We start from the raw sequence: 15,352 nt of genomic DNA on the forward strand, positions 1-15,352 counted from the left end.
AGCTTTCTGTCAGCTGGTCTACACAGAGGAGGTTTCAGCTCACCTCCAGCAAGATTTCTCAGTGGGGCTGGAGAGATAGCTTAGTAGTTAAGACACCTGCCTGCAAAGCCAAAGGACCCAGGACCCACATAAGCCAGATGCACAAAGTGGCACATGCATCTGGAGTTAATTTGCGGTGGCTGAATGCCCTGGTGTGCCTATCCCCTCTCCCTCTTTCTCTCTCAAATAGAAATAAAATATTTTAAAAAAGATTTCTCAGTGACCTTGCAGCCCAAGCACATGGAGTCTTTAGCAATAGGGTCTTACCATCCACTCATAGTGGGAAATCAAGAGCCCCAGCAATGGCTAGTAATGTTTTGGGGGAATTAGGGACCTCCCTGGCCAATAACACACTGGAAGGTATCCCATGCCTGGCACTGAAAATTTTCTAGTAACAATCTATGGCTTCTGCATATGCCACTATCCGAAAAAGTAGGTTTCCATATGACATATTCATACCCTCTTACATTTTGATTAACCTTCCCCCTTCCCTTACTCAGTCTCTTTCCCTGACCTTACTTAGGTGTTTATGCCTCCAGAAATCTGTTCTTCTACTTACATATATGCAATAGAATTCTCTTAAATCCTCTCTTCTCTTCCCTCCCTTATAGCCCCTTTCTAGCTTACTGGCCTCTACTACTGAGCTTTTTTTTTTTTTTACTTCTTTGTTTATCTTGGATATTAATCCTGTTAGGTGAATAGCTGGCAACAATTTTCTCCCATTCTGTAGGTTGCCTCTTTGCTCCATTCACAGTGTCTTTTGCTCTACAGAAACTTTTTAATTTCATGAGGTCCCAGGGGTTGATTAATGGCTTTATTTCCTGAGCAACTGGGGTTATATTCAGAAAGTCTTTGCCAATACCAATATGTTGAAGGGTTTCCCCTACATTTTCCTTTAGCAGTTTCAGAGTCTCAGGTCTGATATTAAGGTTTTTGATCCATTTGGATGGACTTGATTCTTGTGCATGGAGAGAGATAAAGATCTATTTTCATCCTCGTTCATATAGATACCTAGTTTTCCCAGTATCATTTTTTAAAGAGGCTATCTTTCACCAGTGAATATTTTTGGCATTTAAAAAAATATTTTATATGAGTCAGGTATGGTGCCGCATGGCTTTAATTCCAGCACTTGGAAGGCAGAGGTAGGAGGATCGCCATGAGTTCGAGGCCACCCTGAGACTACATAGTGAATTCCAGGTCATCCTGAGCTAGAGTGAGACCCTACCTTGAACAAAAACAAAAAACAAATATTTTTTTTTATTTATTTGAGAGTTAGAGAGAAAGAAAATGGACACACCAGGGCCCTCTACCCACTGCAAATGAACTCCACACACATGTGCCACTTTGTGCACCTGGCTTACATGGGTACTGGGGAATTGAACAGGGGTCCTTAGGCTTTGTAAGCAAGTGCCTTAACTGTTAAGCCATCTCTACAGCCCCTAATTTTGGCATTTTTGGTCAAAAATCAAATGGCTGTTAGCTGCCCAGGTTTACATCTGGGTCCTCTATTCTGTTCCATTGATCTGTGTCTGATTTTGTGCCCATGCCATGCTGTTTTGTTTTGTTTTGTTTTTCCCCTATGGCCCTGTAATATATCTTAAAATCAGGTATGTTTTGGCTATTCAAGGGTTTTTGTGCTTCCAAATGAATTTTAGAATTTTTTTTTTCTATTTCAGTGAAGAATGCCATTGGAATTTTTGTTGTTGTTTTTTCAAGGTAGGGTCTTGTTGTAGTCCAGACTGACATGGAATTCACTATGTAGTCTCAGGGTGACCTCAAACTCAAGCAATCCTCCTACCTCTGCTTCTCAAGTGAGATTAAAGACCTGCACCACCACATCTGGTTCTCAAGTTTTCATTGTGGAGTTGGAATGCTCTGTGGCTGAGAAAACGGTGGATAACGAACAGATTATGTTAGAAGCGGTGGATTGTTTTCGTAGGCATTTTTTCCACCCCCAACTTGAATATTCTCCAACAAGACACAGTACGGTGACACTATGGAAATGAACAATTCTGGATTGAGACTCAATTTTCCCATCTATAAAATGGGAACAAGGGTAGTTTCTACCTGGTGGGCTGGGGAGATAGCTCAGTGGACAAAGGTACTTGCTTGCAAAGCTGCTTATCCAGGTATGACTCCCCAGCACCCATGTAAAGCCAGACACAAAAATGGCACACGTGGAGGCTGGAGAGATGGATCAGCAGTTAAAGGTGCTTGCTTTCAAAGCCTTCTGGCCTGGGTTCAAGTCCCCAGCTCCCACATTAAACCAGGTGCACAAAGTGGTGAATGCATCTAGTTTGTTTGCAGCAGCAAGAGGCCCTGGCACTCTCATTCTCTCTCTCCTCGCAAATAAATACATGAAAGTTTTAAATTTTTTTTTAAAAGAACAGAAAAAAAAATCTTCTTTTAAATTTATTTTCATTTATTTATTTAAGAAAGAGAAGGAGAGAGAGAGAAAGAGGTGGAGAGAGAGAATGGGTGTGTCTGGGTCTCCAGCTGCTGCAAACGAACTCCAGATACACGTGCCACCTTGTGCATCTGGCTTACATGGGTTCTGGGGAGTTGAAACTGGGTCTTTTGGCTTTTCAGGCAAGTGCCTTAACCACTAAGCCATCTCTCCAGCCCTAGATAAAATCTTAAACATGTTAAAAACAAATGGTACATGTAGCTGGTGTTTGTTTGCAGCAGGAACAGGCCATGGCATGCCCATACACACATGTGCACACACAAATAAGTAAAAGAATATTTTTAAAGCTAGGTGTGGTGACACATGCCTTTAATCTCAGCACTTGGGAGGTAGAGGTAGGAGGATCACCATGAGTTCAAGGCCACCATGAGACTACCTAGTGAATTCTAGGTCAGTCTGGGCTTGAACAAAACCCTACCTTGAAAAAAAAAAAATATATATATATATATATACACACACACACACACACACACACACATACATATACATATTTAAGAATAGTCCTTACTTCAAAGGGTGGTTCTAGAAATAAATAAAACATTATATGTAAAGTGCTTAAAACAATGCCTGGCACATAAAGGGTATGTTATAATTTAATTTGTTTTTTTTGTTAATTTTTATTTATTCATTTGAGAGTGACAGAGAGAGAGAAAGAGGCAGAGAGAGAGAGAGAATGGGCACGCCAGGGCCTCCAGACACTGCAAATGAATTCCAGACGCGTGCACCCCCTTGTGCATCTGGCTAACATGGGTCCTGAGGAATTGAGCCTTGAACCAGGGTCCTTAGGCTTCACAGGCAAGCGCTTAACTGATAAGCCATCTCTCCAACTCTTAATTTGATTTTTCTTAAACATGTTATTTATTTATTTGAGAGTGACAGAGAGAAGGAGAGAGATTGAGAGAGAGAAAGAGAGAGAGAGAGAATGGGCATGCCAGGGCCTCCAGCCACTGCAAACGAACTCCAGATACATGTGCTCCCTTGTGCATCTGGCTAATGTGGGTCCTGGAGAGTTGAGCCTGGAACCGGGGTCCTTAGGCTTCACAGGCAAGCGCTTAACCACTAAGCCATCTCTCCAACCCCCTTAATTTGATTTTTAAGGTACTATATTTTGAATCTAGTGCCTTGCATATGCTAGGCAAGTGCTTTGGACTATATCTCCATTACCCCCCTTTATTTATTTGAGAGAGAAAAAGAATGAACATACCAGGGCCTTTTGCCACTGCAAATAAACTCGGGATGCATAAGCCACTTTGTGAATCTGGCTTTCCATGGGTACCAGAGAATCATACGTGGGCCAGCAAGCTTTGCAAGCAAGTGCCTTTAACCACTGATCCATCCTTCCAGCCCTTTAAAAAGATGTTTTGAGGATGTGCTGGAGAGATGGCTTAGCAGTTAAGCCACTTGTCTGTGAAGCCTAAGGACCAGGTTACATTCCCCAGTGCCCACATAAGCCAGATGCACAAGGTGGTGCATGTGTCTGGAATTTGTTTACAGTGGCTGAAAGCCCTGGTGTGCCCATTCTCTCTCTCTCTCTCTTTCTCTTTCTTAAATAAATAAATGTAAAATATTTAAGAGCCGGGGGTGGTGGCACATGCCTTTAATCCCAGCACTTGGGAGGCAGAGGTAGGTGGATTGCTGTGACTTCAAGGCCACTCTGAGACTGCAGAGTGAATTCTAGGTTACCCTTGGCTACAGTGAGACCCTACCTTAAAAAACAAAACAAAACAAAACAAAACAAAAATTTAAATGTTTTGTAGAGTGCTCTGCAATACTGTCTTCCAGACACACAGTGCTGTAGTATGCGTGATCTCACAGTGGCTGATGCTACCTACACAAGACCTGCATAAGAGGGGAAATTGATTATATCAAAATAGAAGAGAGACTACTTAGAAAGAATAAGAGATTCAGGGGAGAGCAAATTTGGGAGGAGGAAAAGGAAGACTAGTGGGAGGGGTTTATGATCATGGCATATTGTTTAAATGTACCAAAGTTGCCATAAAAACTTTAAAAATGGGCTGGAGATATGGCTTAGCAGTTAAGCTGCTTGCCTGCAAAGCCTAGGACCCATGTTCAACTCCCCAGAACCCATGTAGGCCAGATGCACATGGTGGTATATGCATCTGGAGTTCATTTGCAGTGGCTAGAGGCCCTGGAAGACCCATTCTCATTCTCTCTCTCTCTCTCTCTCTCTCTCTCTCTCTCTCTTCCCCCTTCTCTGACTCATAAATAAATAAGTGAATAAACAAAATATTTTAAAAAACATTTTTGAGACAAGATCTCACTAAATTGTCCAAGCTGCCTGTAAACTTGCAATCCTCCTACCTCAGCTCCTCAGCAGCTGGGATTACAGGCTTGCACCATCAGACCCAGGTGATTTTAAATAAATTTTTTGTTTATTTTTATTTATTTATTTGAGAGTGACAGACAGAGAGAGAAAGAGGGAGAGAGAGAGAGAATAGGCGCACCAGAGCCTCCAGCCACTGCAAACTCCAGACACACGCACCCCCTTGTGCATCTTACGTGGGTCCTGGGGAATTGAGCCTCGAACTGGGGTCCTTAGGTTTCATAGGCAAGTGCTTAACTACCAAGCCATCTCTCCAGCCCCATTTTTAAAATAATTTTTTTTTGTTTATCCAGTTGATTTTATTTTTGTTTTTTGGAGACAAGGTCTCATGATATAGCTCTGCTGGCCTAGAAGTCACTATATTGCTCTGGCTGGTCTCAAATTTGTAGCAACTCCCTACCTCTGCCTCCTACATGCTAGAATTATAGCTATGCATCACCATGTTCAGCTATTTTATTTTAATTATAACCATTCAAACCCTGTAACTAAGAGTGAGAATTGTAAGGCTGAAGAAAGTGTGTTCTACTTTTTTGATGGCAGAGCAGACAGATGGGCGCTAGATTAGTCAGGGGTTCCCTAAGAAAAGAGCTTTCACATCCAGTCCTGCCAGATCTGAAGCCTCAGGAAATCTACTTGGCATAAGTCTTAGGAGTTGTTCGTGTTCACTTTGATGTCAACATGACATCATAGCATTTGCTTCTTTCCCTTTGCTGTCCCCAAGACTAGATGAATGAAAACATGGCATGAGCCACACCTCAGGAGGCTGGGGCTGAAGACTTCCACGTGGAAGGCCTGCATGGGCAACTTAGTGAGACCCTGTCTCAAAATCAAAAGTAAAGCTGGGCATGGTGATGCACACCTTTAATCCCAGCACTCGGGAGGCAGAGGTAGGAGGATCACCATGAGTTCGAGGCTATCCTGAGACTACATAGTGAATTCCAGGTCAGCCTGGGCTAGAGTGAAATCCTATTTTGAAAAACCAAAGCAACAACAACAAACCCTCAAATAGAGGGCTGAAGAAATGGCTTAGTGGTTAAGGTGCTTGCTAGCAAAGCCAAATGTCTAGATTCATCCTCAGTACCAACATTAAGCCAGATGCACAAGGTGGCACATGTATCTTGAGTTCCTTTACAGTGGCTAGAGACCCTGGTGTGCCTATTCTCTCTCTATCTGCTTATCTCTCTCTCTCTTAAATAAATTTTTTAAAGTATTTTTAAAAAACTCAAATAGGGCTGGAGGGATTGCTTAGTGGTTAAGGCATTTGCCTACCAAGCCAAAGGACCCAGGTTTGATTCCCCAGGATCCAAGTTAGCCAGATGCACAAGGGGGCGCAAGCGTCTGGAGTTCCTTTACAGTGGCTGGAAGCCCTGGCGCACCCACTGTCTCTCTCCCTCCCTCTTTCTCTCTTTCCTTCTTTCTTTGTCAAATAAATAAATAAATATAAAATATTTAAAAAGAAAAACTCAAATAGAAGCCAGGCATGGTGGCACACACCTTTAATCTCCAGTACTCGGGAGGCAGATGTAGGAGGAACACCGTGAGTTTGAGACCACCTTGAGACTACATAGAGAATTCCAGGTCAGCCTGGGCTAGCGTGAGACCCTATCTTGAAAAAAACCACAAACAAACCATCAAATCTCAAATAGAGCTGAGTGTGGTGGCATGTGTCTTTAATCCCAGCACTCTGAAGGCCAAGGTAAGAGAATCACTGTGAGTTCAAGGCCAGGCTGGAGCTAAAGAGTGAGTTCTGGGCTGGAGAGATGGCTTAGCGGTTAAGCGCTCGCCTGTGAAGCCTATGGAGCCGGGTTGTAGGCTCAGTTCCCCAGGTCCCACGTTAGCCAGATGCACAAGAGGGCGCACGCGCCTGGAGTTTGTTTGCAGTGGCTGGAAGCCCTGGCGCGCCCATTCTCTCTCTCTCTCCCTCTATCTGTCTTTCTCTCTGTGTCTGTCGCTCTCAAATAAATAAATAAAAAAGAACAACAACAAAAAAAAAAAGAGTGAGTTCTGAGGCTGGGCATGGTGGCACACGCCTTTAATCCCAGCACTTGGGATGCAGAGGTAGGAGGATCGTTGTGAGCTCGAGGCCACCCTACCTCTGGAAAACAAAAAACAAATAAAAATTTAAATAGTCCTAGTTTATAATTTTATTATATGTTTTGTATTTATCACTTGATTCTGGTGGGGGGGGGAGTTGTTTGTTTTGCTTTTTTTTTTTTTTTTTTTTTTGGCTTTTCAAGGTAGGGTCTCACTTTGGCTCAGGATGACCTGGAATTCACTATGTAGTCTCAGGGTGGCCTCGAACTCACGGCAATTCTCCTACCTCTGCCTCCCGAGGGCTGGGATTAAAGGCGTGCGCCACCACGCCCGGCTTTGCTTTTTTTTTTTTTTTTTTTGAGGCAGGGTTTCACTCTAGTCCAGGCTGATCTGGAACTTACTCTGCAAATCTAGGCTGGCCTCAGATTCACAGTGATCCTCCTACCCTGGCCTCTGTAGTACTTCAATTAAAAACATGCATCAAGCCGGGCGTGGTGGCGCATGCCTTTAATCCCAGCACTCGGGAGGCAGAGGTAGGAGGATTGCCATGAGTTCGAGGCCACCCTGAGACTCCATAGTGAATTCCAGGTCAGCCTGGGCTAGAGCGAGACCTTCCCTCGAAAAACCAAAAAAAAAAAAAAAAACATGCATCAGCCGGGCGTGGTGGTGCACACCTTTAATCCCAGCACTCGGGAGGCAGAGGTAGGAGGATCACCGTGAGTTCGAGGCCACCCTGAGACTACATAGTGAATTCCAGGTCAGTCTGGGCTAGAGTGAGACCCTACCTCAAAAAAAAAAAAAAAAAAAAAACAACAACCCATGCATCAGGGCTGGAGAGATGGCTCAGCTGTTAAGGCGCTTGCCTGTGAAGCCTAAAGACCTGGGTTCAATTCCCCAGTACCCATGGTTTTATACAAGATGCACAAAGTGGAATGTTCACCTGGAATTTGTTTGCAGTGGCTGGAAGACCTGGTGTGCCATTCTCTCCATCACTCTTCTCTCTTTCTCTGCTTAAAAATAAATAAAAATATTTTTTTAAAAAAACATACATCATGGGGCTGGAGAGATGGCTTAGTGGTTAAGGCTCTTGCCTGAGAAACCTAAGAACCCATGTTAAACTCTTCAGATCCCACGTAAACCGGATAGATGTACAAGGTGACACAAGCAGCAAGGTCTCACATGCACACAAGGGGGCGCACGCGTCTGGAGTGCTACTGCAGTGGCTGGAGGCCCTGGCGTGCAAATTGCCTCTCTTGCTCCCATTCTCTCGCGTAAAAAAAGGCCAGGCTGGGGGGAGGAAGGGAATTACTATGGATATTGTTTATAATTATGGGAGCTGTCAATAAAAAAGAAATTTTTAAAAAGGCCAGCCTGTTGAACTTGCCTTAATTTTTTGTTTTGTTTTGTTTTTTGTTTTTTGAGGTAGGGTCTCGCTCTAGCCCAGGCTGACCTGGAATTCACTGTGGAGTCTCAGGGTGGCCTCAAACTCACTAAGATCCTCCTACCTCTGCCTCCCAAGTGCTGGGATTAAAGGCATGCACCACTATGCCCAGTTTGATTACTTCTTAAAATTACAAGCACGTGGAGCTGGAGAGATGGCTCAGCAGTTAAAAGCACTTGTTTGCAAAGCCTACAATCTGGGTTCGATTCCCCAATACCCATGTAAAGCCAGGTGTACAAAGTGGTGCATACATCTGGAGTCCATGTGCCATGGCAAGAGGCCCTAGCATGCCCATTCTGTCTCATTCTCTCTCTTTCTTTAATACATAAAAATAAAAAACTGTACAAGTACAATGCCGTCATGATGATAAGAAGAAACATTAATGGTCAGTACTGACAATGATAGGGAAGGTCTGGAGGAGCTTCTGGAAGGTAATGCTTGCTGGGAGATGGAGCGTCATATGCTCCAGTGGGGTAGCACTGCTAAATTGCCCATACTCCAGTAGATAACCTCCCACACATGCTCATGTAAACAACCCTAGTTAAACTCAGTGAGACACGCAAGCGCACGTGCGCGCACACACACAGACATGAACATAGGAGACTAGCTGGGAAGAAGGGGTTTAATGGAGCCGAGTGTGGTGGCTCACACCTTTAATCCCTGCTCTCTGGGAGGCAGAGGTAGGAGGACGTGGATTTGAGGCCAATCTGGGGCTTCAGGTCATCCTGGGATAGGGTTGAGAGTCTACCTCAGTAAAAACACACACACACACACACACACACACACACAAGAATAGGTTTTCAGAAAACTCTAAGGCTGAGGAGGAATTTATGGAGAAGACCATGGGCAGCCTTTAAACAGCACAGATGCAGTGTCTGTGGACAACTGCATGAACCTGGTGGTAGAGGCCACCATGGAGAATCTGAAGGAGTTCTTCCAAAGGCTGGACAGCGTCACTGCTGAACACACTAGCTTTGCTAACAACACTTCTGCTTTGTAGATCACAAGCATAGCCAGTGCCTCCACCAGACAAGACCAATTTGCTGGTCTCCATTTCTTCAACCCTGTGCCCATGATGAAGGAGACAAAGTCTCGGGAAAGCATTCTGTTACTAAGGATACTCCTGGGTATATTGAGAACCATCTCTTGCTGCCATACCTTGAGGGAGCTACCAAGATGCATGAACAAAGTGATGAATCCGGGGAAGTCACTGACATGGAGAAGTTGGGGAGCTGAGTACCCCATGGGTCTATTTGAGCTTCTTGACTATGTTGGACTGGACATTTCAAAGTTCATCTTGGACAGGTGGCATGGAATGGATGTGAAGAACTCTGTTTCTGCCCATTTCTTCCCTGAAGAGTCTGGTAGCTGAGGGGACGCGGGGCAAGACTACGGGAAAAGGACTTTCTAAATACAAATGATGTGGAAAGAGCCTGACTGGCACCTCCAGTCAATGGTGAGCCGCGGATGAACATGGCCTAGACCTCCTGGCTGAGGGGTGCCCCATGCTGCCCAGTGAGCCTGCCATTGCAGTGTATCTGATGTAATTGTTTTACTAGTTGCAGTAATAAGAAATTCCTCCACTGAAGACTAGTTCCCTTGTTTAGCCTGTTCTTTTCTGAGTGTTCTCTCAAAAGCTCTACCGCCTTGGTGCCTTGCAGCAAACATTTTTTATGAACTGTTTTGTAGAGCACTAGCTAAAGTCATTCACTGGTGTCATCTGAGAAAGTACGCCTGTGGTTGTCAGGTTTATGCTGGGCATCATACCCCTTAGGCACCTAAGGGGCAGCAGCCAGCAACTCTGAGTGTTGCTTTTCTCAGAACATTTTACTGCCTGCAGCTTTGAACCTCACCCAATATTCTGGGTATGACACAAGATTTTAGGTCTTTAGTCATCATGTCAAGACCCTGCTCCCGGAGTGCTGGGGTGTCAAGACACAGCTCCTGGAGCACTTGGAAAGCATGTGCTTGATTTGCAGGAAGAGGTCTGTCTTCATGGGTAGTCAAAGCCATGGGTCTTAACTGTGTCGTTTTTCTTCTGTTTCTCATGAGAAATCTGTGCTGCAAACTGCCAACAAATTGACTCTAAAAAAATGCAATTATAAAAAATTGTTCTTTCAACCAGGCATTGTGGTACATGCCTTTAATCCCGGTACTTAGGAGGCAGAGGTAGGAGGCTCACTGTGAGTTTGAGGCCATCCTGAAACTATATAGTGAGTTCCAGGTCAACCTGGGCTACAGCGATATACACTTCCTTGAAAAACAAACAAACAATATATAGTTTTTATTTATTTGCAAGCAGACAGAAGAAAGACAGACAGAGGGAATAGTCACTACAGGGTCTCCAACCACTGCAAATAAACTCTAGATGCATGCACCACTTTGTGCATCTGGCTTTAAGTGGGTGCCGGGGAATCGAACCTGAGTCATTAGGCTTTCGAGGCAATGAAATCTTTTAATCTGTGAAAATTAAAATATAAATAAATGTGTAATTTAAAAAAATGTTTTTCACAGCCGAGCATGGTGGCGCATGCCTTTAATCCCAGCACTCAGGAGGCAGAGGTAGGAGGATCGCCATAGTTTAAGGCCACCCTGAGACTCCATAGTGAATTCCAGGTCAGTCTAGGCCAGAGAGAGACCCTACATCGAAAAACCAAAAAAAAAAATAAATAAATAAATAAACCATATTTTTCACATCCTGTGGGTTGGTTGAATGGGTTTTCAGGACTAACTAACTCTTCAAGGGCTGGATAGTTTAGAATGACTTAAAATTGCCTCATTTGTATTTCTGGCTTCATCTGAGGTAACTGAACCCTACGTAGTTATCTTCCGATAACCGAGCTACTTTATTCATATAATGGCCTTAAGATTCTCAGCAACAAAAGAGGGGGACATGCCTCAGTACACAAGTATCTGCCTCATCACATTTGCTAAGCTAAGCAGTGTCCCCAGTACGCAAGGCAAATCTCAAAGTCAAAGTCAGACTCAGAGATAGTGAATAGACTCTGCTTCTTTATTGGAGGAGCTACAAAATACTAAGGCAAATTTTCCTTACATTTGTTCATCCAGTTCTATTTAAAATAGTGAATGGGCTGGAGAGATGGCCTAGCAGTTAAGGGGCTGGAGAGACGGCTTAGTGGTTAAGGCACTTGCCTGTGAAGTCGAAGGACCCAGGTTTGCTTCCCCCATATCCACACACACCAGATGCACAAGGTGATGCATGCGTCTGGAGTTCATTTGAAGTGTCTAGAGGCACTGTCGTGCCCATTCTCTCTCTCTCTGCCTTTCTCTCTCAAATAAATAAAATATTTAAAAAATATATTTGGAGATGTCCCAGCAGTTAAGGTCCTTGCCTGTAAAGCTTAACGACAAGAGTTTGATTCCCCAATACCCATGTAAAGCCAGATGCACCGTGGCACATGTGTCTAGAGTTCATTTGCAGTGACTGGAGGCCCTGGTGCCCCCATTCATTCTCTCTCTTTGCCTGGCATGGTGGTGCACATCTTTAATCCCAGCACTGGGGAAGGTGAGGTAGGGGGATGGCTGTGAGTTAGAGGCCAGCCTGAGACTAATTTGAGTTATAGCAAGACCCTACCAAGAAAAGGTCAGATAAGTACACATGTAATGCACACAGGTGGGGGTGGGCCTTCCTTGTTTCCTGAAATACACCAGTGCAAGCAAAATGTTTTTAAACATAATTACGGAGCCTTTAATTCCAGGTCATTCAGAAAATAGCAGTCAGGATTGAGTCATTGCTGTACAACTTCCAGTGGAGAAGAAGGTGTTATGGGCTCTGTCTAAGTGACCCCGAGCTTCCCGTTTCTTGACCTTCGAGGTGTCAGGGTCCCTCTCACTAAACACAACCCAGCCACCAGGATGGAGCAGATGGCTTGACAAGAATGGCTGGTCAGGCCTGGAGGCAGATGCCAAGGAGTCCGCTACACCTCCCCGCTACCACAAAGGTCCCCAGCACTTCCAGAGAGCTGTCACCCTTACATTTAACACTCGAAGCCTTCAGCGTGGACTAAACCAACAGGGTCATTATTACCCTTATCAGCGCTGTCGTCACTGTGAGTGACGGTGAGACATCCCCTCCCTCCCAAGGCCAGCGATTGCGCCAGAGCCTTCGCGTGCTGGCGTGCAGGTGACGCTAGCGCTGATTGCCAGCAGGGTAGAGGCGGGGCTTTGGGGGTGACCAGAGGTAAAGCGAAGCGGGCGTGTTCCGGTCCACGGAGGGGGGTGAGAACTCTCTTGCGATCCCCAGCAACAAGGGCGGGGGACGCGCTCGGCCCCTCGGGACCTGCTGGCGCGCGCCGCGTCCTGGGCACTTCAGGCTTCCCTGCGTCACTCGCAGCCCCGCGCCTCCGCCGCAAACCAGAGAGCCTCCAAGGCAGGAGGAACCGCCGGGAGCTTGGAGAACAGATTTTGGCGCCAACAGCGGGCCTAGGGTTGGCGAGGAGTCGGCTCAGTTGCGCGCTGCCACCGCGGAAGGACCCTCTCCTGAGAGGCCAAATCACTATCCGGAGACAGAGACACGGCCACATACCCAAGGGGCACAGGAACAAAAAGGGGCTTGGGGAGATGGCTGGGCGGCCAAAGGCGCTTTGTTATCAAGCCTACCGGGCTGGGGTCAATTCCCCAGCCACGCCGTTCGTTTGCAGTGCAGTAGACCGTGGCGCCACCAAACACACAAACTGTTTTACAAAGGCAAAGCCCAGAATAGAGAGGTACAGATGCACTGACGAAGCAGAGACGCACGGAGGCAACGACAAATAAGCAGCCGAGGACGCTGGAGACAAGCGCGTAAATAGGCTGAAGGCGCGCGGGGCGCGAGGGCACCGCCCCCAGCTCTGAGCTCTTCCCGCGCTCCTGCGCTCGGTGCGGTCCCCACGCTGCTGGGGTGGGGGGGATCGACAAGCCCGCCACTCTCGGCGCTCCGCCCCCAGGCCCCTGGCACCCCTCTCCAAGCCTTGGCGTGGGACCCTACCCCAGGATCCAGGCTCGCTCCCGACCTGGCCGGTGTCGGCCAGCTCCGGTCGGTGGCTGGCACGGTTCCTCCCTTTGCCCCCGCCAACAGACCCACGTGGCGGCCGTTCCCCGCCACTACGCAGGAACCTCCCACCTCCGCTCCCGCCCCTCCCTGGACCGCTGGGCGCGCTGGAGCCCCTCCGCTCCGCCTCTTTCTCCTGGCCGCTGCCCGCCCCGCCTCTCCCGCGCCCCGCCCACCGTGCTCTGCCGCAGTCGGGCGCTCATCGTCATTCCTCTCTCGCCGCCGCCGCCCCCGTCCCCCGCCCCTTGCCCTCGCCGGGTCCCGCCGCTACCGCCGCCGCCGCCGCCGCCTGCCCAGCGGCCCGGGAGGCGGAGGCGCGCGGGGGAGGAGGCCCCGCTTGGCTCCGCAGTCCCGGATGCTGCATGACTTCATCCTTCCGCCGGCTCCCCTGCTGAGCTAGGGCCGGTCCGGCAGCTAGCCCGCGCCCCGCCGCAGTCCCTCGCCCGCCCCGTGCCCACCCCTGCGCCGGCCATGTCCGAGATCCTACCCTACGGCGAGGACAAGATGGGCCGCTTCGGCGCAGACCCCGAGGGTTCCGACCTCTCTTTCAGCTGCCGCCTGCAGGACACCAACTCATTCTTCGCGGGCAACCAGGCCAAGCGACCCCCCAAGCTGGGCCAGATCGGCCGAGCCAAGCGAGGTACGCGGCCCGGGCCCGGAGTCGCCGCCTGACCCAGAAACCCTGCGCCGGGCGTCCCCTGGCTGCCGTTCCCAGCCAAGTGGCCGCAGCTCTTGCCGCAGACCAGTGCAGCCAGCCGTTCTCTCGCAGGGTTGGGGGAGGGTCCCCGCTACAGAGTTGTCCCCCTCTTCCTTTCTCCCGGGAATACAGTGTCCCAGATTCGATGTTCGCCACCTCTGGAAAAAGCCCTGGCACCTGGGCGAGGGGGGAGGGGCCAGCTAGGGTCGGGGCTGCTTGGAAGCGGCAGCAGCACAGTGGGCCGATTCTTTAAGATCCACCGACCGAATGGGTGGACGCTACAAAGAAAGAGCCTTCGGGTCGAGAAGGGGGTCCGAGGGCAGTGTAGGAGGCCAGGGGCTCAGTTGTTCTGGTTATTTGCAAGGGGAGGGGACTGGGTGCCAGAACTAGAACCGAGATTCGAGCGGCAAGAGGTTCAGGTAGCAGAGAGGGTTGGACCAGCTGAATGTTCCGGTTTTGGACCCGATTTTGGGGAGGGGGGTTCTCTGCTAAAGGAGGGGGGAGTCCGTGGGCAAGTTTCTGATCAGTTCAGATGGAGGAAGGCTCAGGTGGCGGGAGGCACGGTTCCGAAATAACTGGCGCCTTTGGAAGAGGGGCGTTCCACTCTAGGGAGAGAGGCGATCTGTGGGACCCCGGTTGGGCGGAAGGTGGGAGCGCCCGCAGCAGACTTTAGATACGGAGGGCATGGGGTTCCCCCGGGGTGTCGCCGGGCCATGGGCAGTAGCTGCGCGATGCGCGAGGACGAGGAGCCCACTCTTGCCACCGCCCCCTGAGGCCTCGCAGCTGACGCGCTTTCTCCCTGCGCAGTGGTGATCGAGGATGACCGGATAGACGACGTGCTGAAGGGGATGGGGGAGAAGCCACCGTCTGGAGTGTAGACGCGCCGGCTCCCGGCCCAGCCCCGCAGCGGCGAGGAGCGCGGGCCCGCGATGCGGCGGCCGGCGCCCCCCGCCCCGGACAAGGCGCCCGCGGGCGGGGGCTGCAGGGCCACCCCGCCGCGGGGTCAGGACCGCGGCCGCCGCAGCCAGGTGCTCTGGAGCTGTCCGCTTCAGCACCACGGCGGCGGAGTGGAGCCGGCGGGAGCCTGCCGCGGCGCTCAAGCACTTTAGAACCTCGGGCCGCAGCTCCACCCCGCACACTGGAACGGACACAAACCTGCAGCCCCCAGCCCTTGGCCTGCCCCCTCCCGCACGGCTCCTCTGCCCCGCCCCCTCCGGCCAGCCTAGTCCGCAGACCGGGCAACTGACAGCGTCGGACCGCGCGGCCAGGGATGTTTGGCT

The 15,352-nt window shown here is 49.0% G+C and overlaps 2 protein-coding genes and 1 pseudogene across 2 annotated transcripts in view; 2 read left to right on the forward strand and 1 right to left on the reverse strand.

Moving 5' to 3' along the window:
• Nucleotides 1-15,352, reverse strand: part of LOC101593771 (endothelin-converting enzyme 2) — a 54,005-nt gene that overhangs the window by 24,205 nt on the left and 14,448 nt on the right. The window lies entirely within an intron of this gene.
• Nucleotides 8,708-9,746, forward strand: LOC123460935 (annotated as a pseudogene).
• Nucleotides 13,693-14,998, forward strand: Camk2n2 (calcium/calmodulin dependent protein kinase II inhibitor 2). The gene is made up of 2 exons (XM_004654332.2): nucleotides 13,693-14,015; nucleotides 14,880-14,998. Exons 1-2 carry the CDS (start codon nucleotides 13,847-13,849, stop codon nucleotides 14,948-14,950), a joined length of 240 nt encoding a protein of 79 aa, XP_004654389.1. The 5' UTR covers nucleotides 13,693-13,846; the 3' UTR covers nucleotides 14,951-14,998.

This window comes from Jaculus jaculus, chromosome 5, assembly GCF_020740685.1.
Source record: "Jaculus jaculus isolate mJacJac1 chromosome 5, mJacJac1.mat.Y.cur, whole genome shotgun sequence".
NCBI classification, from domain to species: domain Eukaryota; kingdom Metazoa; phylum Chordata; class Mammalia; order Rodentia; family Dipodidae; genus Jaculus; species Jaculus jaculus.

What these genes read in the sequence shown, in the direction of transcription:
- Camk2n2 (XM_004654332.2), top strand. Translation starts at nt 13,847, where the DNA reads ATGTCCGAGATCCTACCCTACGGCGAGGACAAGATGGGCCGCTTCGGC. An exon ending in GATCGGCCGAGCCAAGCGAG is followed by an intron (nt 14,016 to 14,879) that starts GTACGCGGCCCG and finishes CTCCCTGCGCAG; the next exon opens with TGGTGATCGAGGATGACCGG.